Source organism: Dama dama, chromosome 9 (genome assembly GCF_033118175.1).
Source record: "Dama dama isolate Ldn47 chromosome 9, ASM3311817v1, whole genome shotgun sequence".
In the NCBI taxonomy this organism is placed as follows: Eukaryota; Metazoa; Chordata; class Mammalia; order Artiodactyla; family Cervidae; genus Dama; species Dama dama.
The window spans coordinates 101,742,118-101,764,629 of record NC_083689.1 but is presented as its reverse complement, the minus strand read 5'-3'; the positions used below and the strand labels follow the sequence as shown (position 1 = coordinate 101,764,629).

The 22,512-nt window shown below is 35.9% G+C and overlaps 1 protein-coding gene across 1 annotated transcript in view; it reads left to right on the top strand.

Annotated features, from left to right (window-relative positions):
- LOC133062919 (solute carrier organic anion transporter family member 6A1-like) overlaps nt 1–22,512 on the top strand; it is a 117,425-nt gene that overhangs the window by 77,277 nt on the left and 17,636 nt on the right. The window contains 2 exon segments of the mRNA XM_061152256.1: nt 9,911–10,064; nt 17,447–17,634. Of these exon segments, the coding sequence (XP_061008239.1) occupies nt 9,911–10,064; nt 17,447–17,634 (342 nt within the window).

Genomic DNA, 22,512 nt, shown 5'->3' with positions numbered 1-22,512 from the left:
TTATGCCTATTAATAACTGCTTTTTTGTTTACAGTCCTGTGGGACTGTGAATACAAGGCCCATTGGCTATCACAGCCAAGTGATCCTGGGACCTGTTCCTTCCTTGGGCAGCAGTCAGAAAAGCTGGGATGGCAGATAAGTGTACTTGCTCCTTCCAGGGGGACTGGCCATTTGTAGTGGGCTAGAAGTCAAGGTGGTGTCTGATGTCTTCCCCAGTCTCTAGGAAGACCACAGTCGGCTCCCAGATACCTGAGAATATACAACAGACAGCACAAGTCTTGTGAAGCCTAAATGTTTGCTGTCTGGCTCCTTACTGAATGTATTCATTGATCCCTAATCTAAACCTACCTATTGTTTAAAAAAGCAAACCTAAGCTAAACTCAGTCTACATGAAATCTACAATAAATAATGACATATATATTGAAAGTCAAAAGATGAAAAAAATCATAACATACAAACACTAAACAAAAGAAATCTAAAATAAATATATTAATATCAGGCTTCAGAATCAAGAAAATCAGGGGGATAAAGAAACATCGCAAAATTATAAAATGGTCAATCTACAAAGAGCAAACAATTCTACTTAAGTGTGCAGCTAACAACAGATACTCAAGATCTAAGAGGAAAAAGCTAGTAAAACTGAAAGAAAAAAGATAAATCCAAAAATATACTTGAAAACTTTATTGCAAGTCTCTCAAGGGAGATAGAAAAGTACTAATAGCACAGTGAGTCAGCTTAAACTAATTTATATTTATGGAACACTCCAGTCAACAGCAGCAGAATACCTATTCTTTTTGAATACAAATGGAATATATACCAAAATAGGCCATATTTTGGGCTATAAAACAGACCTTTAAAATATAAAAGAACTGAAACTAAACAGCACATTGTACCACAGCAGAATCAAACTATCATCAAACGACAATAATGAGACAATCTCTAAACACTTGGAAACCGCATAACACACTTCTAAAGAACCCACAGATAAAAGAAGGCTGAAGAGAAATTAATAGAAAATACATTTACCTGAATGAAAATGAAAATACCACATATTGCAGTTGTGGGACCAAACTAAAACAGTACTGAGAGGGAAATTTATAGTACTAAATGCATATAATAGAAAATAGGAAATATCTCAATAATCTAAGCTCCCACCCAAGAACTTAAGGGCAAAATACACTCAAAAGCAGCAGAAGGAAGCAAATAATAATACAAGTAGAAATCAATCAAACAAAAAAAACCACACCTTATTCTTTTAAAGATCAATAAAATTGAAACATCACTAGCAAGATTAACAAAGAAAAAAGCAGAAAACATACAATTTACCATTATGAGGAATAAAATAGGCAATAACTATCTGCATAGATATTTAAAGAATAATAAGGGCCCACCAAAAGTAACTCCACACGTATAAATTTGACAGGTAATATGGACTAATTCTTGAAAACAGAAAAAGAACTCACCCAAAATGAAATAGATAATGTGAATAGTTATAGAAGGAACTATTAAACAAACTGAATCCACCATTTACAAAGTACCCCTAAAACATATTCTGGCCCAGATGATTTCACTGAAGAATTCTACCAAATATTTAAAGAATTAATAGTGATTCTACACAGTATCTTCTAGAAAGTATAAATGGAAGGAGTACTTCCTAACTTGATTGATGAGGCTGGTATTATTCTGATAGCAAAGCCAAAGACAGTAAAAAAAAAAAAAAAAAATGAATCACACAGAACAATATCTCTCATAAACTTAGATGAAATAGCATCAACAAAAACTTATGCAACAATATATATTACAAATTTATACAGAAACTATACCTTCTTGTTGCCTAATATTCATCATTTCTCCTGTTTGGGGCTCATTCAGTGTACATGTCAGTCAGGGTCTTGCCTCATGTGTCCCTTGTCCAGTGGGTCTTCCCAACCCAGGAATCAAACCGGAGTCTCCTGCATTGCGGGCAGATTCTTTACCAACTGAATGATCAGGGAAGCCCCCTAAATTAACCAAAAGGAGATACATACTAGTCTTCTCATCAGCAGGTGTATGAGTTAGGCTCATCTGATTGGACTGCTCCCTCAAGATTTTGATTTTTGAGAAAGTAAGAAAAAGGCCCATGGTTAGTCAGAGATTACCTGCAGCAGCCAGTGTAAAACTGAATACTGCATTGCATCAGATCCCGGGGGTGGAGGCACGGGGGACATCTCGCTAAGAAGATTAGTCCTATAATGTTCTTTTGCTTGCCTTTTTTGGGTTCTCGATGGTTTTTAGAATCTACTTTTTGAGGCTTCTTATTTATTTCTATGAGCTCTTTGACATTCTCTCAATAAATTCATGCACTTTACCCAGAATTAGTTAATGCTGCCTATATTGGTTCAAATACATAGTTTATAAATAAAAAGTGATAGTCTTAAAAATGATTTTTAAATATAGCTACTTTTTCAAATTACTAATAATGTAAATTAAGATCCTTTGATTTCCTTATAAATTTATATTTAGAAATTGTTCTAGATTTCCACTTTCAGCCAAGATGGAATAACACATTTCCCCTACTACAAAAGCCAACCAAAAATTTGACAAAATTGAGACAGTGGTTTACATGACAGAGGAATCGGTCAGTGAAAGACAGTGATACATGAGAGGTAGGAAACCTTTAAGGTGAGCCTTATAATTCCTCCAGCTTACTGCCTTAAGAGAGTTTTGAGGTCATGGTACAGGAAGGGAGAACCATACAGATTCCATCAAACTCCCTGAGTTGAAGCAATTAATCTGGGAGCCCAGAAAAAAACCAGTGCAGCTAGAGTTCAGAGGATAGTATACCAGAAGACACAGCGTATCTACAGAGGGTGAAGCATGAAGGAGAGTGCTGACTAGCATACATGTGAGTAAGGTAGCTGGGTCCAAGGCTACAAAGGAAAAAAAAATTAAAGCAAGCAGAGCCCGTCACACACACACACTGTTGGGCTTAGTACCTGTTCTGACCGGTTGGACTGGGAAGCCTCCAGAATCACAGAGCATATAGTATACAGAAGGATCTTGCCTCAGTAATGGGTGATAATTAGCTCTAAACTGAGCACTACTTTGGCTCTAACAAATCTTGGGAGCAAGAGCTCAAAAAGGCAAAGCATTTACCTATAAATTAGCTGCATTCCAGAACAAAGCTTATTTATACAAGTACAGAAATATCTAGTTTCCAAGATGGTGACATTTACAAGACCTAATAATCCTTGAAAAATTAAATTCAAATCAGCAGAAAAATACAACCCATAATGATGAGCAGAATTACAGACCCATAACTGATGTATATGTTAAGATTATCAGAGAAGAATATTAACACCATTATACCAGTAATCCATATGATAAAAATTCAAGTAGAAGACAATTTAAAAGTCCAAATAAAGGTTCTAACCACTGCAATAATGTAAGAAAAAAAACAAACAAAAAGCATCAGAAACAAAACTCTGTTGTCGATACCATTGCCTATGTAGAAAATGCAAAAAAACACTATAATAAAATGAGCTTAGCAAGTTTGTAAGATACAAATCAACCTATAAGAATCTATGTCATTTATATATGCTACCTACAACTGTAGAAATCAGTATTAAAAATAGTATTATTAACTCCCATAGGCTATCAATTGACTTTTCAACAGAAACTCTGTAGGCCAGAAGGGAGTGGCTTGATGTATTTAAAGTGATGAAAGGGAAAAAACCTAATACTATACCAAACAGGGCTTTTATTCAGATGCGATGGAGAGATAAAAAGTTAGATAAGCAAAAGCTAAAAGTTCAGCACCACCAATCTAGCTTTATAAGAAATATTAAAAGGACTTCTCTAACTGAAAAAGAAAAGGCCATTACTAGAAACATGAAAATTACAAAAGGAAAAAAACTCATTGGCGACAGCAATATGAAGGGAAGATAGTAAATCAACCACATGTAAAGTTGGTAGAAAGCCTAAAAGGCAAAACTAATAAAATTATATCTGCAATAAATAGTTAAGGGATACACAAAAAGATGTAAACTATGTAAAAAACAGGAAACATGGGTGGAGCAAAAATGCAGGGTTATTAAAATGTGTTTGAACTTGAGATAAATAACCAAATAATGATGCGTGTGTCTCTCTGTGTGTGTACCTACCTAATGGTAACTGCAAATCAAAAATCTGTTAGTTACACAGACACACACACAAGAAAGGGATCCAAACATAACACTAGAAATAGTCATCAAATCACAAGGGACGAGAGCAAAAGAAGAGAAAGGAACAAAAAAGACCCACAGAAACAAACCCCCCAAGGTGAACAAAATAACAGTAAGTACATACCTATTAATAATTTCTCTAAACGTAAAAGTTCTAAATACTCTAATGAAAGTATATAGAGTGACAGGAAAGGATTCAAAACAGGATATAAAAACTATTAGAGCTTATCAGTGAATTCGGTAATGTTGCAGGATATAAATTTAATACACAGAAATCGGTTGCATTTCTGTACACTAACATCATACCATGAGAAGTTTAGAAAACAATGTCCAGCTTCCCAGGTGGTCCAGTAATTAAGAATCCACCTTGCAATACAGGGCACAGTGGTTTGATCCCTGGTCTGGGAAAATCCCACATGCTGTGAGGCAATTGAGCTGTGCCCACAACTACTGAGCCTGTGCGCTGAGGGTCCACACGCCACAACTGCTGAAGCCTGTGTGCCTCAGAGGCCGTGCTCTGCAACCAGAGAAGCCAGTGAAATGAGAAGCCAGCACATTGCCGTGAAGAGTAACCCACACTCACTGCAACTAGAGAAAGCCTGCACACAGCAATGAAGACCCAGCACAGCCAAAAACAAATACATGTTTAAAAATTAAAAAGAAAAGAAAAAAGTCCCATTTTAAATGCATTACAAGAAGAGAATACCTAGAAGTAAATCTAAGAAGGTAAAGGACTTGTACTCAGAAGACTATAATGGACAATGATGCATGAAATAGAAGATGACACTCACAGACAGAAAGATAGACCATGTTGATCGGTGGAATAATTAATATTGTTAAAATGACCATACTACCCAAGGAAAACTTCAGATTCAGTGCAAGTCCTAAAAATATCAATGACATTTTTCAGAGAACTAGAAAAACTAATGCTAAAATTTGTAAGGAAACAAAAGACCCTAAGCAGCCAAAATAATCTCATGAAAGAAGAAATCATGCTCCCCTGATTTCAAACTATACTACAGAGCTACAGTCATCAAAACGTATAGCAGAGGCAAAACACAGACACATAAATCAGTGGAAATAAAACCAATCTTACATGGACAGTTAAGCTACAACAATGAAGATATATACAATGGGGAAAAGACAGCTTCTTCAACAAATGGTATTGGGAAAACTGGACAGCTACATGCAAAAGAATCAAACTGGTCTAGTCTCTCAGACCATAAACAAAAATAAATTCAAGATGGATTAAAGACTTAAATATTAGACCTGAGATCACGAAAGTACTGGAAGAAAATGGGCAGTACACTCTTTGACTTCAGTCTTAGTGATAGGTTTGGATGTCTCCTCAGGCAAAGAAAACAAATAAAACATAAACAAATGGGACTACATCAAACTAAAAATCTTTTGTTCAGTAAAAGAAAGCGTCAAAACATAAAGGCTGCCTACTGAATGGGAGAAGATATTTGCAAAGGATGTATCTAACAAGGGATTTATATCCAAAATGTACAAAGCATACATACAAGTTTATTTTCTGCTCCTCAATATTTGGCTGAAGAGAAGAAAAGCACTAACTAGAAAAGATATATGCACCTCTGTAATTATTACAGTATTATTTACGATAGCCAAAGGCATAGAAACAACCCGAGTGCCCATGAATAGAGGCATGTATAAAAAAGATGTAATACACATGCAGTGGAGTGTTAGTCATAAATAATAATGAAATCGTGCCATTTGTAACAACAAAGATGGAAATAGAGGGTCTTTAAATATAAGTTAAATATGTCAAAGACAAATACTGTGTGATTTTACTTATGTGTGGAATCTATTTAAAAAACGAGTGAACAAACATCACATACCAGAAACAAAGTTGTATAGATGCAGAGAACAAACAAGTGCTTGCCAGAAGGAAGGGAGTTGAGGGGAGGAATTAAAGAGGTGAGGGAGTTTAGGAGGTACAAACTTTTAGTTGCAAAATAAGTGAGTTATGGATATGAAATGTGCAGTCTGGGCATTATAGTCAGTAACTGTGTAATATCTTTGTGTGGTGATGTATTGAAACTAGACTTAGTGTGATGGTAAGTTTGAAATATATAGAAAACCACATCACCATGCTGTGTAACAGGAACTAACAGTGTTGTAGACCAATTATACTTCAAAAACCAACCAACCAATCAACTAACTAACTCATAGAAAAATAGATCAGATTTGTGGGTTACTAAGGCAGGGGCTTAAGGGAGCAAAAACTGAATGAAGGCAGTGGAAATGTACAAACGACCAGTTATATATAAGTACCAGGGATGTAATGGACACTAGACAAATGTAATTAACACTACTACATATTATAGATAAAAGTTGTTAGAGTAAATTCTAGGAGTTCTCATTACAAGGAAATTTTTTTCTTTTTAATTTTATATTGATGATATATGCTCACTAAACTTATTGTGGTAATCATTTCATGACATATGTAAGTCTAATAATTATGCTGTACATCTTAAGCTTATAAAGTGTAAATTATCTTTCAATAAAACTAGAAAAGCTTCAAAAATAATGTTAACAATACTATTAAGCAAGAAAAAATTCTGTAGAAGAAAAGATCTTTGACATTTTATATACTACCTACAAACAACTTAAAATTGATATTAAACAACAATACCATTAGCAATAGTATCAAAAAAAAGAAAATTTTAAAGATAAATACGATAGAAGATGTAAAAACTCTATATAATGATTACAGTAAAACTTGCTGAGAGAAATTAAAGACCTAAATTTTAAAATGAAGAGATATCCATCCAATGTTGGTGGATTAAAAGACTCAATATCTTTAAGATGTTAATCTTCAGATGTTAATACAAAATTAATGTGTGTATTTGATGTAATCACAACCAAAATCCTAGTGAGCTTCCTTCTTTACATATTGGAAAAATGACATTTAAATTCGTATAGTTATGCAAAGGACCTAGAAAAACCACAAACAAACAATTCTAAAGAACAAAGATGGAGGGATAACACTATTTGATTTCAAGACTTATTATAAAGCCACAATAATCATGAAAGTGGTATTGGTGTAATATAGACAAATAAGCCAGTGGAACAGAATAAAGTCCAAAAGTACACAAATACATATATAGATAATTGATTTATGAGAGAGTGAATGTGCAGTTTATGGAACACTTAGATATCTATATTTAAACAACTGAACTTTGATCTGTATATTATACAATAAAGAAAGAAAGTGAAGTTGCTCAGTCGTGTCCGACTTTTTGCAACCCCATGGACCATAGCCCACTAGGCTCCTCCGTCCATGGGATTTTCCAGGCAGGAGTACTGGAGTGGGTTGCCATTTCCTTCTCCAGGGGATCTTCCTGACCCAGGGATCGAACCTGGGTCTCCCGCACTGCAGGGGGACGCTTTACTGTCTGAGCCATCAGGGAAGCCCACATATTATACAACGCTAATAATTAATTTAACATGGGTGGTAGATGTAAAATGTAAAATTCCAGGGATATGAGAAAAAATTTATGTGAACTCGTGTTCAGCAAGATTGCTGGGAGAAATATCAATAACCTCAGATATGCAGATGATACCACACTTATGGCAGAAAGTGAAGAGGAACTAAAAAGCCTCTTGATGAAAGTGAAAGAGGAGAGTGAAAAAGTTGGCTTAAAGGTCAACATTCAGAAAACTAAGATCATGGCATCTGGTCCCATCACTTCATGGCAAATAGTTGGGGAAACAGTGTCAGACTTTATTTTTGGGGGCTCCAAAAATCACTGCAGATGGTGATTGCAGCCATGAAATTAAAGTAATTAGCCTCCAACTAATAAAAATAAATGGAAAAAAAAAAGATGCTTACTCCTTGGAAGGAAAGTTATGACCAACCTAGATAGCATATTTAAAAGCAGTGACATTACTTTGCTAACAAAGGTCCGTCTAGTCAAGGCTATGGTTTTTCCAGTAGTCATGTATGGATGTGAGAGTTGGACTGTGAAGAAAGCTGAGAGCCAAAAAATTGATGCTTTTGAGCTGTGGTGTTGGAGAAGACTCTTGAGAGTCCCTTGGACTGCAAGGAGATCCAACCAGTCCATCCTAAAGATCAGTCCTGGGTGTTCATTGGAAGGACTGATGTTGAAGCTGAAACTCCAATACTTTGGCCACCTCATGTGAAGAGTTGACTCATTGGAAAAGACCCCAATGCTGGGAGAGATTGAGGGCAGGAGGAGAAGGGGACGACATAGGATGGGATGGCTGGATGGCATCACCGTCTCAGTGGACATGTATTTAGGTGGACTCCGGGAGTTGGTGATGGACAGGGAGGCCTGGCATGCTGCTGTTCATGGGGTCGCAAAGAGTCGGACATGACTGAGCGACTGAACTGAACTGAACTGTGTTCAGCAAAGATTTCTTATGTATGACACCAAATATGTGATCCATAAAGAAATATATTGATAAATTGGACTTAATTAAAATAAAAAAATGCTCTTTGAAAGAGTCTATTAAAGTAATGCAGAGACAGACCATAGACTATGAGAAGATATTTGAAAATCATGTTTAGCAAAGGACTTGATTTCTTGATAATATTAACAACACTCAATGCTTAATAATAAGAAAACCACAAAAATGGGGAGAAGATTTGAACAGATATTTAACCAAATAATAAATGTAGATGGAAAATAAGTGCATGGAAAGATGTCTAGCCTCAGTCATTAGGGAAACTCATATTCAGTTCAGTTCAGTTACTCATTCATGTCTGACTCTTTGCGACCCCATGAACCGCAGCACGCCAGGCCTCCCTGTCCATCACCAACTCCCAGAGTTTACTCAAACTCATGTCCATTGAGTCAGTGATGCCATCCAACCACCTCATCCTCTGTCGTTCCCTTCTCCTCCTGCCCTCAATCTTTTCCAGCATCAGGGTCTTTTCAAATGAGTCAGTTCTTCGCATCAGGTGGCCAAAGTATGGCATTTCAGCTTCACCATCAGTCCTTCAAATGAATATTCAGTACTGATTTCCTTTAGGATGAACTGGTTGGATCTCCTTGCAGTCCAAGGGACTCTCAAACTATATCTTTGTTAGAATGTCTAAAATTAAAAAGACTACTCCAAGTGTTGGCAAGAAATATAGGAAACAGTTGAAATCTTATACACTGTTTCTGAGAATATGAAAGAACACAATCACTTTGGAAAACTGACAGTTTCTTAAAAAGTTAAATGAACACCTACCATATGATCCAAAAATTCTACTCCTTGATGTTACTCAGAAGACATGGAAGCATATGACCACACAAAGACCATGTAAAGACCAACTTCAGGAGAGAAGTCAGACAACGAAAGGGCACATACTGTATGATTCCACTTCATAAAATGCTTTAAAATTGAAACTAATGAATAGTGTCAGAAAGTAGATCAGCAGATGCCATGGGGTGCCTCCATTAATTAATTAATTAAGCATTAATACAAAGGAGCATGGGGAACCATGGTGGGTGATGATCATGTTCGTTAACATGATTGCAGTGATGATTTCACAAGTGTATGCGAATTGTACACCTTGTATATGTACAGTTTATTGTATATCAGTTATACCTAAATCTGTTAAAATTAATGATCATATTTTATTGATCTCTTTGGTATCTTCATGTATCTTGATGTGTTAATGTGTATAATACAGTAGTATTATAATTACATTCAATCTCTCTTTTTTTTTACAGAGCAGGGCAGTTGGGAAACCTGACAGCTCCGTGCAATTCTCATTGTAAATGCTCATCTGCATTTTATTCTGCTACATGTGGAAGAAATGATATTGCATATTTTTCTCCTTGCTTTGCAGGTTGTACACAGTCTAAATCATTCAAGGCTAGCAAGGTCATTATCTTCTATTATGCTTCTTTCTCTCCATTAAGAAGTGCATCTTATAGATGTTTACATTTTACTCTTGCTCTCTATAGAATCCTTTTTTCTCCTTATTTTTCCTTTTCTTAAATTGTGGATTAATTGGTCACAATTTATAGGACTTTCGGAGAACTGTAAGTGAAGTGAAAGTGTTAGTCACTCAATGGAGTCCAACTCTGTGACACCATGGACTGTAGCCTGCCAGGCTCCTCTGTCCATGGGATTCTCCAGACAAGAATACGCAAGATTCCCTTCTCCAGGGGATCTTCCCAACCCAGGGATGGGACCTGGGTCTCCTGCATTGTAGACAGATTCTTTATCATCTGAGCCACCAGGGAAGCCTGGGAATGACTTTGAGATCCATTTTTTTTTCCAGTGTTTCTCTCCTCTTTTTTTGTCTAGTCTTTGTGAGGGGAAGAGAAAAAGAGCATTTGTCCTCATATATGGACATTATCAGAGAAGGCAATGGCACCCCACTCCAGGATTCTTGCCTGGAAAATCCCATGGATGGAGGAGCCTGATGGGCTGCAGTCTATGGGGTCGTTAAGAGTCGGACAGGACTGAGCAACTTCACTTTCACTTTTCACTTTCATGCATTGGAGAAGGAAATGGCAACCCACTCCAGTGTTCTTGCCTGGAGAATCCCAGGGACAAGGGAGCCTGGTGGGCTGCCGTCTATGGGGTCGCACAGAGTCGGACACGACTGGAGGGACTTCCAAGTGACAGCAGCAAATGGACATTATGCCATCTTCCCAAGTAGGCAATAAAGTATTTTATTAGTACTTTATTTATTAGTATCTACACCACAATATTCTTTTTTGCTGTTACAAACAGGTAATTTTATTATAAGATAATAACATACATGACCAACTTTAGTTCCTCATTGTTGTATATTCTCTGGCCTATGATTTAACAATATATCTTCAGTTTTTATTGAATATTTATATTGAAAAGATTATGTACCCTTAAAATTTTTTTTCTTAAATGTTTAAAATGATTCTTTAAATTTTTAAAATTTAAGATGGTTATTTATATGTATTATATTTTCTAAAAACTGTTACATATTTTAAATGATTTATATATTTTAAAATATATTTAAAATATTTTAAATCATTCAAAATAGGTTACTATGGAAAACTTTAAATGTAGTAGAAAAGCATAATGAACTCCTATATGTTACCCATTTTCAACAATTTATTAACTTATGGAAAATCTTATTTTAAATAAATGATTTTAAGTGTTCACATTGTAACCACAGTATAAAGCTTAACTGTTTGACTTTGATGTTTTGATCCCATGGGATATTCAAGAGCCAAAAAGTCCACTCACTGAAATGCTCTAACCCCTCTTTATTTTTCTGGGGAATCCCTTTGAGGGATTTGTTTCTATTTCATAAAAGTCTTTATAATTTAACTTGTGTAAGGAATAATTAATTCTTGAGGAATAATGAAGTAATTCACAAAATCGTGACTCAAACTGTGTGATAACATTTTTTTTTTATATCATTGGTATTGACATATATACACTATCATCTGTAAGATAGATAGCTGGTGGGAAGCTGCCACATAACACAGGGAGCCCAGCCTGGTGCTCTGTGATAACATTTGATGCTGAATAAAAATTAAAAGAATGAAATATTTTTGACCAAAAATTAGATGTTACAAATTACCCAAGACAATTAGTTTTGAAAAGCAATAAAGTCTCTGAAGGAAAACTGACCGTAGCAGAAGTTATGATTAGTACAATTTGATACAGATGAAGCCAATTAATGGATAAAATATACATTAACTTCAAGTGGGAAAGAATTTATACCAATAAACATAATTTTAACAAAATTAAAATTAAATAAGAGAAATACCATATATAAAAAATTAATGTATCTAAATTGTGCTAATGGAGTTTCTTCTGGAAAATTTTTTTTCAATGAAAATATGTCAACTTTGAAATAATTCTGATTTAATGTTCATATTCAAAGTATGATCAGGGTCAAATGTGTTAGAATTAAGTGGTCTTCAGTTAGACTTATGCAAAAATTTACAAGAGGAGTGGTAGGAGATACTACACCTCTGCAGATTTAGAATTTTCTATAAAAAATTACAGCTTTACCAAAACTGAAAACAGATATCTGCTATTCATGTTGATAATATTCCAAGTGTTTTGCCTCTTTGAGACCCAGATGTATTGCTATTATCCATGCTATCAGTTCAGTTCAGTCGCTCAGTCGTGTCTGGCTCTTTGCGACCCCATGAATCGCAGCACGCCAGGCCTCCCTGTCCATCAACAACTCCTGGAGTTTACCCAAACTCATGTCCATCGAGTTGGTGATGCCATCCAACCATCTCATCCTCTGTTGTCCCCTTCTCCTCCTGCCTTCAATCTTTCCCAGCATCAGGGTCTTTTCCAATGAGTCAACTCTTCGCATGAGGTGGCCAAAGTATTGGAGTTTCAGCTTCAGCATCAGTCCTTCCAATGAACACCCAGGACTGATCGCCTTTAGGAGGGACTGGTTGGATCTCCTTGCAGTCCAAGGGACTCTCAAGAGTCTTCAACACTACTGTTCAAAAGCATCAATTCTTTGGCACTCAGCTTTCTTCACAGTCCAATTCTCACATTCATACATGACCACTGGAAAAACCAGTCTTCAAATATCCTTACATAGATATGAATGAAATCTCTAGTTTTCTTCATGATCTTTTCACTAAGATTAGTTCTTTTCAGCAGCTGATATGGCTTTCATCATAAAATAGGAGTTTCAGGGGGCTTCTTCTAGAGACTGCTTTTGTTCAACAGGAGCCTTGTTCTAATTATCTATAGAAAAGGAAAGTCAGTATTGTCCAAAGTGTTAAGGATTACAAGAAGCCAGGCTTAGGGTCTCTTCCAGTTGAAACAACCCTAGAATATTTTAATTTCATTTACTGATTTGCCTCCTTTGTGTTATTTTTGTCATATATATTTTATTTCCCCATATATTTTTAAGGACACATATCCTTTTTTTGGGCTTCCCTGGTGGCTCAGCTGGTGAAGAATTCACCTGCAATGCAGGAAACCCCAGTTTGAAGGGTCAGGAAAATCCCCTGGAGAAGGGATAGGCTACCCACTCCAGTATTCTTGGGTGACATATTCCAGTATTCTTGCAGATGTATGTAATTTTGATAAACTATGTAAATTCTGGGCTTTCCTGGTGACTCAGATGGTTAAGAATCCACCTGCAATGCAGGAGACCTGGGTTTGATCCCTGGGTTGGGAAGATCCCCTGGGGGAGGAAATGGCAACCCACTCCAGTATTCTTGCCTGGAGAATCCCCATGGACAGAGGAGCCTGGCGTGCTACAGTCCATGGGGTCACAAAGAGTCAGACGCAGCACACACCACACCCTTTCTGTTGTTGTTTTGTACAGTCATATGCATTTATATTTACCCATTTCCTTGCATTTTCATGTTTTCATATGAGATTGTTTTCTTTCTTCCTGAAGAACCATATTTTACCTTCCATTTCTGAAAAGAAAAACTGTTTTCATTTGGCATGGAATTCTATATTGGCAATGATCTGTCGCCGCTCTCTGCCCCACCCCTGCATTTGAAAGATGCCATTATATCATCTTATGTCTCTGGCTGCTTAGCTGCTTTTAGAATTTTCTCTTTGTTTTTGATTTTCAAGAATTTTACTTTGATGTGCCTGGGTGTGGTTTTCATTATATTTATTGTGCTAGAGTTTCACAGAGCATCTTTAGTTTTTGGATTTATGTCTATCAGTTGGAAAATTCTTGGTAATTGTTTCTCCCTCACTTTCTCCTCTTCTATTGGAGGGGAAGCGCTATATGTTAGCTTAATATTGCTGCATAACCCATTATTACAGTGTTAGTGTGTTTAAATAATACTCATTTGTTAGCTGACAGGTCAGAAGTCCAGATATGGCATCACTCAGTCCTCTGCTCAGAGTCTCACAGATTGAAATTAGGGTATTGGCTGAAATATATTCCTTTCTGGAGGCTCTGGGGAAAAAATCTACTTCCAAGCTCATTCAGATTATGGGCCAAATTTAGTTCCTTTGGACTGTAAAAAATGAAGCCTCCTTTTGCTTGTTAGCTGTCTGCTAAGGGCCGATTTTAGGTCTCAGAGGCCACCCCCCTTCTTTGCTACCTGACTCCTTCCATCTTCAAAGCCAGCAAGGGAATCTCCCTTATGACACATGCTCTGAATCTCTGAGTTCAGGAAAGGCCCAGTTTCTTATATATACTACCTGATTGGGTGAGATTTACCACCTTTTAGCAATGCTGTGTAACATAGTAAGAGGATTAAAATTCACCAGTTTCTATCAACCTAGGGGTTATGCAGGTTTATAAATTAGAGGGGTGGGATTCTTAGGTGCCATTTTAGAATTCTGCCTAATAGACTGCAAATAGACTTTTCTACTGTGTCCCATCCTTTGTTTTGCCTTTTTTCTCTATTTTCCATCTCCTTTCATCTGTTTAGGTATTTTCTATTGGCCTGTCTTCCAGGTGCTATTTCTGTTTTCTGCTATGCCTGCTTTGCTGTTAAACCCATTAACTGAGGTGGTAAGTTTACTCATTGTATTTTTCAGTTCTAACACTGTGTTTTTGTAGAATCCAAACCCCTGGGGAAATTGTACATTCTTTGAGATATTTTATCCATTTACCTTCTATTTTCTGAAAAATATTAATAATTACTGTTTTAAAGTTCTTGTTTTCAAGTCTACTATTTGTAGTAGTCTACTTATGTTTGTTCTTCTAGTTTTAAGCCAATTATTCTTGTTGTTTTGCATATTTTGTAATGATATATGAAATCTTAAACATTATGTATAAAATATATCAACATAATTACACAGTCATCTATTTCTCTCTTTATTTTGGCTTCATGCATTTTCAAACTCTCTCATTGTGTGCATAACATTAATAATTGTCACAGCTTCTTGATGAACTGTTTCTTTTATCTTTACAAAATGTTCCTTTTCAACTCTGATAATACTCTTTTTCTTGAAGTATATTTTGTATATTAAACAGTCGCTGTAGATTTTCTTGCTGCTTTCATGGTGCATCTTACTTCCATCATTTTATTTTCCAATGGTTATGTCTTTCTGTTTAAAGTGTCTCCTGTAGCCCGTGGATAATATGCTTTTGCTTTTTCCCTCATTTCTGTTAATGTCTGTCTTTCAATTGGCATTTTTAGACAACTGACATTTATTGTAACCATTGATATTGTAGAGTTAGATCTGTCTTCCTCTTTTATTATTTGGATTGAATATTTCTTAATGTTTCATTTTTAATTTAACTTTTGCCATTTTGGTTATATCTCTTTGGATATAACCCCACAGAGCCTAATATCTTGTAGTTCTATCATCTGTTCACTGAACTTTCTTCATATTTTCACTTTTCCTGTCAGTCAGCTTAGGTTCTATGGCCTGCAATTATTTGTTGTGCTAGATATCTACTTTCTGCCTTCTCTACCCTACTCATTGTTCCAGAAGACCAGACTATAGGATGAGCATTCCTTTGCCCTCTAGCTTCTGACTGGATTATATGCTAGTAAGAAGTCCTCGTAGAAAATCAGAAAGATGGGGTAGGAGAAAGTAAAGTCATTGTGTTTATTTTCTCGGTTCTCTCTCTGTGCCTTGGACTGACCTGCCTTGACTGCAAATCTTAGTTTCTTTCAGGGAGACCTTCTCCATATGACTTTCTCCTTCCGGTAACCATTCCTACCCTAGAACCCTTCAAATCTACTTTTAAAATACACGCTGGATCTGATTATCTTCATCATTTTCTTTGATACCCGAGCCCCAATCATCACTGACTTGCATCTTATTTGAATAGCCTTTTAACTTTTCTCTGCTTTCACAATTCAGTAGTATCAATATAGCTGCTAAAGTGGTCTTTTAAAATGTATCATTTATACATATACCCCTCTAATAGGAATATAAACCAAAGTTCTTAATTGCTCTTCTAATTACCTACCAGTTTCTGTATAAATCCTTGCCTCATTACTCTGATCTTGTTTTCTCTTAGTTTTCTTTATGTCCACTCTGATTCAACCAAATCTTTCACCTTGCTTTTCTTTGAACTTGTCAAGCAAGCTCAAGTCTCAAGCCTTTTTAATTTCTATTTTGTTTTTCCTACCTGGAATATACTTCTTTCAGATAGCTACAATGACTCACTTCCTTACCTTCTTCAAATCTCTGCTTAAATATCACTGTATCATTGTGGCATTACCTGACCATACAAAACTCACCCCTATTATCTCTCTGATTTTTCCTTACTTTATTTTTTTTATCCATAGTACTCATCACCATGTGCTCCATTAAAGGTTCTTTTTATTAAAAAAAAATCACTTATGCAAGTACATTTTCTACATGAGGGCAGGGATTTCTGTTGTATGTTTACTCTGTTTTCATAACACCTAGAATGATGTTTGGTACAAGGGCATTATAAAAAAAATTCAGTGGAAAGAATGATTTGCTATTTGGATATTTCTATTTTTGTTTAACATATCCAGCAACCACTAAGCAGCTTCCCTAAACAACTGATATGACTTTTGTACCATCATTTTCTGAATCACTGAGGTTCAAGTCATCTTTATTTCCCCTTATTCTTTCACTAGTAACTTAGCTTAATATTTCTACTGAATTTTTAAAAATTATTACTATTAATATGAGCAAACTCAGGGAGACAGTGAAGGACAGGGAAGCCTGGTGTGCTGCAGTACAGAGTCACAAAAATTGGATGTGACTTAGTGACAGAACAACAAGATTATTTAATTTAGAATCTTTTCAATATATTAGCAAATTGCTTACTAGTTTTTGTATCTCTGGCTCTGTTTAGCTCTTCTTAGAAAATGTCACCTATTCATCTTCCTTGAATTACCAGTACTAAAATAACAACCCGAAGTTTGTATTGGTTCTCGTTAGGGACTACATTATGATTTACATTGACTTTAGGCACTTTTGCATTTGTAAACCTCTTCCTTCACTTAAAACAAAAGAAAGAGAAAGAGAGAGAGAGTTTGATTTAATGTTCAACTGCAATGGTGTAAAGACAAATATGATCTAGGCTTGATACATTATAATATATTCCTTTATTAAGGAAATGGCAAGCCACTCCAGTATTCTTGCCTGGGAAATCCCATGGACAGAAGAGCCTGGTAGGCTAAAGACCATGGGGTCACAAAAGAATTGGACATGTTAGTGACTAAAACAACAAATATCAGCAACATAGCAAAAAATATTTACTAATAAAACTGCCTAGTCTCCCTACAGTTAATGATTTAATTTTTATTTTATGACTATAAGAACTTTTGCCTTATGATTATATTTCTAAATATTGTTTCCTATCTTCATTTTCATAGACATACTACAATTGTTCTTGCATTAAAGAGGGATTAACAACCGCAGATGATCAAGGTGATTTTATTGATGCTACAAGTGGGACATGTGATTCAAAGTGTTATAAATTACCTTTGTTCGTTGCTTTTATCTTTTCTACAATTGTATTTTCTGCTTTTGCTGATGTACCAGGCATCCTGACCATCCTTCGGTGTGTATATGCTATTCATAATCATTATTCATTTAATACATGTGAAAGACAATTTTAGGAAGCTTTTAGAATATTGCAGTAAATAATTTTAGCTTTTGTTTCAAGGTAGCAACTGCTCAAGAGGAAAATTGTTATATTTTCAAAATTCTTGTTATGTGCTTAATCCTCTAATTTGTTTGCAGAAGGTATGTAGAAAACACATTTAGTTTAATTTAAAACTAAACGTTAATTTAACACACCTGGAAAATTCATAGATATAAGAAAAATCTTAATTTTAACACATTATTTCAATGTTCATTCATTGGTTATAGATATTTATTGGCTATTTACTTCTATATTAGCCAGTTTGACTATGAGAAATCATCAGTGTCATCAATAAAGGAACATAATAATAGCTTCTAGAATTTTGGAGTTTTAATACATATGTTGATTATTATTCTAAATTAAACTAACATTTGTTATTCATTTGTTCTTCCTGAATATATGAAGTATATTTGATATTTTTATCATAGTAACAGAATAATTGGTCATTATTTTCAAATTATTTTTTTCAAAAGGCTAGCATAAATCCTTAGGTCATGAGAAGCAATTTGTTGTCTGCTAGAAAAATAGACTAGAAAACATGAATAAATATATACCAATGAAAAATCTAAATTGGGCATATATGGTCTCTGTCTTCGATGAACTTGCAGTTTAGATGGGTGACAAAACTTGAACATATCTATACAATGAGGTGGGCTTTAGTTTATTCACCTGTATCTGGTACTGCAACTACAAAGACCTTGTATGGACCTGTCTTCAAATTGCTTAGAGTTTAATAGGGGGAGAAAAACACATAAAAAGGAGTGCAGTGAGTACTTAGAAGGCCTTGATTAAAGCTTGTACGGGTTGACCTGGGAACAAAGGAGGAAAAAATGGTCATTTTTATCTAGGATGATTTGGAAATGCTTGTAGACAATGTGGCACTTGAACTGAGTCATAAAGATAAGTGATTTCTCACAATGCAAGCAAACAGGGGACAGTTCTTAACAGGAAAAATGAGTAGGGAATGTCGTGGTAAAAGTGTGTTAACCAAATTGGCAAGGAGTTTGTTACAAGAGTACCATGATTGTGAATTGGACAGGGAGATTTGAGCTTGATAAGGGCCTGGTCATGGAAGGCTTTCTTTGCCATGTTAACATGAATGATGTTATTCTGTGTACACCGGAAAGCCATTGGAGAGAGCAGACTAGAGAAGTAAAAGTTATCAAATATGTGTTTTAGATAGATTACTTTGAAGATCTGGGTGCTGGAGCTGATGGGACAAAACTGGAAACAAAGAAAAGAACTTAGGAAACCATTTCAGAATTTATCTCTATTTAAAGAGAGAAAGAATAGATCATAATTGAGAAATATTTAGTTTGGATAAAGGGCAAGGTTATTAATTTGATGTTCCTGGTATAAAATGTGGAAAAATGTAGTACTATGTCCAGATATCTAGTCTGGGAACTAAGTGAATGATAATCTATTAACTGAGATAAGAAATTCAAGAAGAGAAAGCTCAGGTTGAAGATAATGATTAAAGTATTGATCATGCCTTATTTAAAGTTCATGTGAAACTTCTGAGCAAATATTCTCAGCAGTGAGATGAGAAAGATGATTGTAATTTTCTCGAAGTCTGGTTCTGAATCTTCTCACTTCTCCTGGTAACTATACAAAGCAATGAGAAGAATAAAGCACATAAATATGCACACACAGACACACATGAGCACACTTATAATGTTGTTTTAGTACAGTTATGAGACCAAAAAAAGAGCTGTAATTGCATTTAAATATTACCATAATTGAAGTAGAACAAGGAACCAGATTGTAGATTCACAAAGAAATCACAAATGTTATCACAAAGATATCACAAAAAGATATAGCAAATGTTGAGAGGGTCTCAGAATTGACAGATCTCAAATATCTCCAGTATATATTACTGTTTTCTTAGAAGGTGAGAGTTCCACCTTAAGATGAAAGTTCTGGGAGTAAGACCTAGGTAGATAAGTTAGGGCAGATTATTTTCAGAAAGAATGGGAGAAAAGCTTTGCAAAATGGCTAGGAGGTCTAGACAGCAGATCTCAAAAAGTGCCAGCAAAATGTACCTTCTATAAATGAATACATAACCTTGGAAAGCAAGAAACATGAAGAGATCTCAGAAACTCAGAGCTGGCAATAGAATTTCTTTTCAAGCAGGCCAGGTTTGCAGGGGTGGAGAAGGTGTAAACACACATAGGGACTATATTAAAACCTATTTTAAAACCCTATATTAAAATATAGGGACTATATTAAAGAGATCAGAGAAGATCTCTTCAGTTTTGAAGCTTGGAAACCTATTGCATGTTCCATTCCCATAACTATCTGCCTCTAGTTTAAGAAAATGCATTTCATTCAAATATAGTTAGGTAAAAATGGAAAAAAAAGGTAGAGTTCCTTCCTACATACGAAATAATTATAGTGAAATAAATGAAAGTTATTAAGCATTACTTTACTATAGACAGTGAAAATGCTTGAGAACAGCGTTACCATAAATCCAATAAAAATATAAGCATAACTATATGTTAACTGAATGCAGAGTTCCAGAGAAAAGCAGGGAGAGATAAAAAAGCCTTCTTACGTGAACAGTGCAGAGAAATAGAAGAAAACAATTGAATGGGAAAGACTAGAGATCTCTTCAAGAAAATTGGAAATACCAAGGGAACATTTCATGCAAAGATGGGCACAATAAAGGACAGAAACAATATGGACCTATTAGAAGCAAAAGATATTAAGAAGAGGTGGCAAGAATACACAGAAGAACAGTAAAAAAAAAAAAAAAAAAGTTCTTAATGACCCAAATAACCACGATGGTGTGGCCACTCACCCAGAGCCAGACATCTTGGAATGTGAAGTCAAGTGGGCCTTAGGAAGCATTACTGCAAACAAAGCTAGTGGAGGTGATAGAATTCCAGCTATTTCAAATCTTAAAAGATGATGCTGTAGAAGTTCTGCAGTCAATATATCAACAAATTTGGAAAACTGAGCAGTGGTCACAGGACTGGAAAAGGTCAGTTTTCATTCCAATCCCAAAAGAAAAGCAATGCCAAAAAACAGTCCAGCTATGATACAGTTGTGCTCATGAAGCAAGGCAATTCTCAAAATCCTTCAAACTAGATTTCAATAGTACATGAACCAAGAACTTCCAGATATACAAGCTGGATTTAGAAAAGGCAGAGGATGCCGAGAGCTGACTCACTGGAAAAGACCCTGATACTGGGAAAGATTGAAGCCAGGAGGAGAAGGGGACGACAGAGGATGAGATGGTTGGATGGCATCACCGACTCGATGGACAGGAGTTTGAGTTAGCTCTGGGAGTTGGTGATGGACAGGGAGGCCTAGTGTGCTGCAGTCCATGGGGTTGCAAAGAGTCATACATGACTGAGTGTCTGAACTGAACTGAGGAACCAGAAATCTAATTACCAATATCCTTTGGATCATAGAAAAAGCAGGGGAATTAAAAAAAAAATCTGCTCCATTTACTGTGCTAAAGCCTTTGACTGTGTGGATCACCACAAACTGTGGAAAATTCTTAGAAAGATGGGAATGCCATACCACCTTACGTGTCTCCTGAGAAACCTGTATGCAGGACAAGAAGCAACAGTTAGAATGGGATGTGGAACAATGGATCAGTTCAAAATTGGGAAAGGAGTATGTCAAGGCTGTATACTGTTACCCTGCTAATTTAACTTCCTTGCAGAGTACATTGTGTGACATGCTTGGCTGTATGACTCACAAGCTGGAATCAGGATTATCGGGAAAAATATCAACAGTCTCAGATATGCACATGATACCACTCTAAGGACAGAAAGTGAAGAGGAACTAAAAAGCCTCTTGATGAGGGTAAAAGAGGAGAGTGCAAAAGCTGGCTTAAATTCAAAAAACTAAAATCACATTACCCAGTCCATCACTTCATGGCAAACAGAAGGGGGAAATATGGAGGCAGTGATAGATTTTATTTTCTTGGGCTCCAAAATCACTGTGGACAGTGACCACAGCTATGAAATTAAAAGATGTTTGCCCTTTGGAAGAAAAACTATGACCAACCTAGACAGTGTATTAAAAAGCAGAGACATCACTTTGCTGACAAAGGTCTGTTTAGTCAGAGCTATGGTTTTTCCAGTAATCATGTATGGATGTGAGAGTTGGACTATAAAGAAAGCTGAGCGCCAAAGAATTGATGCTTTTGAACTGTGGTTGAAGAAGACTCTTGAGTCCCTTGGACAGCAAGGAGATCAAACCAGTCAAAAGAAATCAATCCTGACTATTCACTGGAAGGACTGATGCTGAAGCTCCAATACTTTGACCACCTGATGGAAAGAACTGACTCGTTGGAAAAGACCCTGATGCTGGGAAACATTGAAGGCGGGAGGAGAAGGGGACAACAGAGGATGAGATGGTTGGATGGCATCACCATCTCAATGGACATGAGTTTGTGCAAGCTCCAGGAGACGGTGAAGGATAGGGCCTGGCGTGCTGTAGTCCATAGGGTTGCAGAGAGTTGGACACAACTTAGCTACTGAACAACAATAAAAATGTGGCATAGAAGGGGAAGGATGGAGAATATAAAATAAGAGTAAGAAATGTATTAGTGAAAAGAGACAGATTTAGAAGATAGGAAAAGGAGATCCAGTGTACACATACAACTAACAGAAATTGGAGAAGTAAACAGGGTAAAGATCAAAAGAAGGAAAACCTGATGGCTGCCCAATAGCTAATAGATGGGGAGACAAGCGATATTATTATTTCATTTTGTTTCTCCACCCTTATGCTCAGCTCAGTATTAGTCTTAGGTCTAGTATAAATTAGTTAATTAAGTAT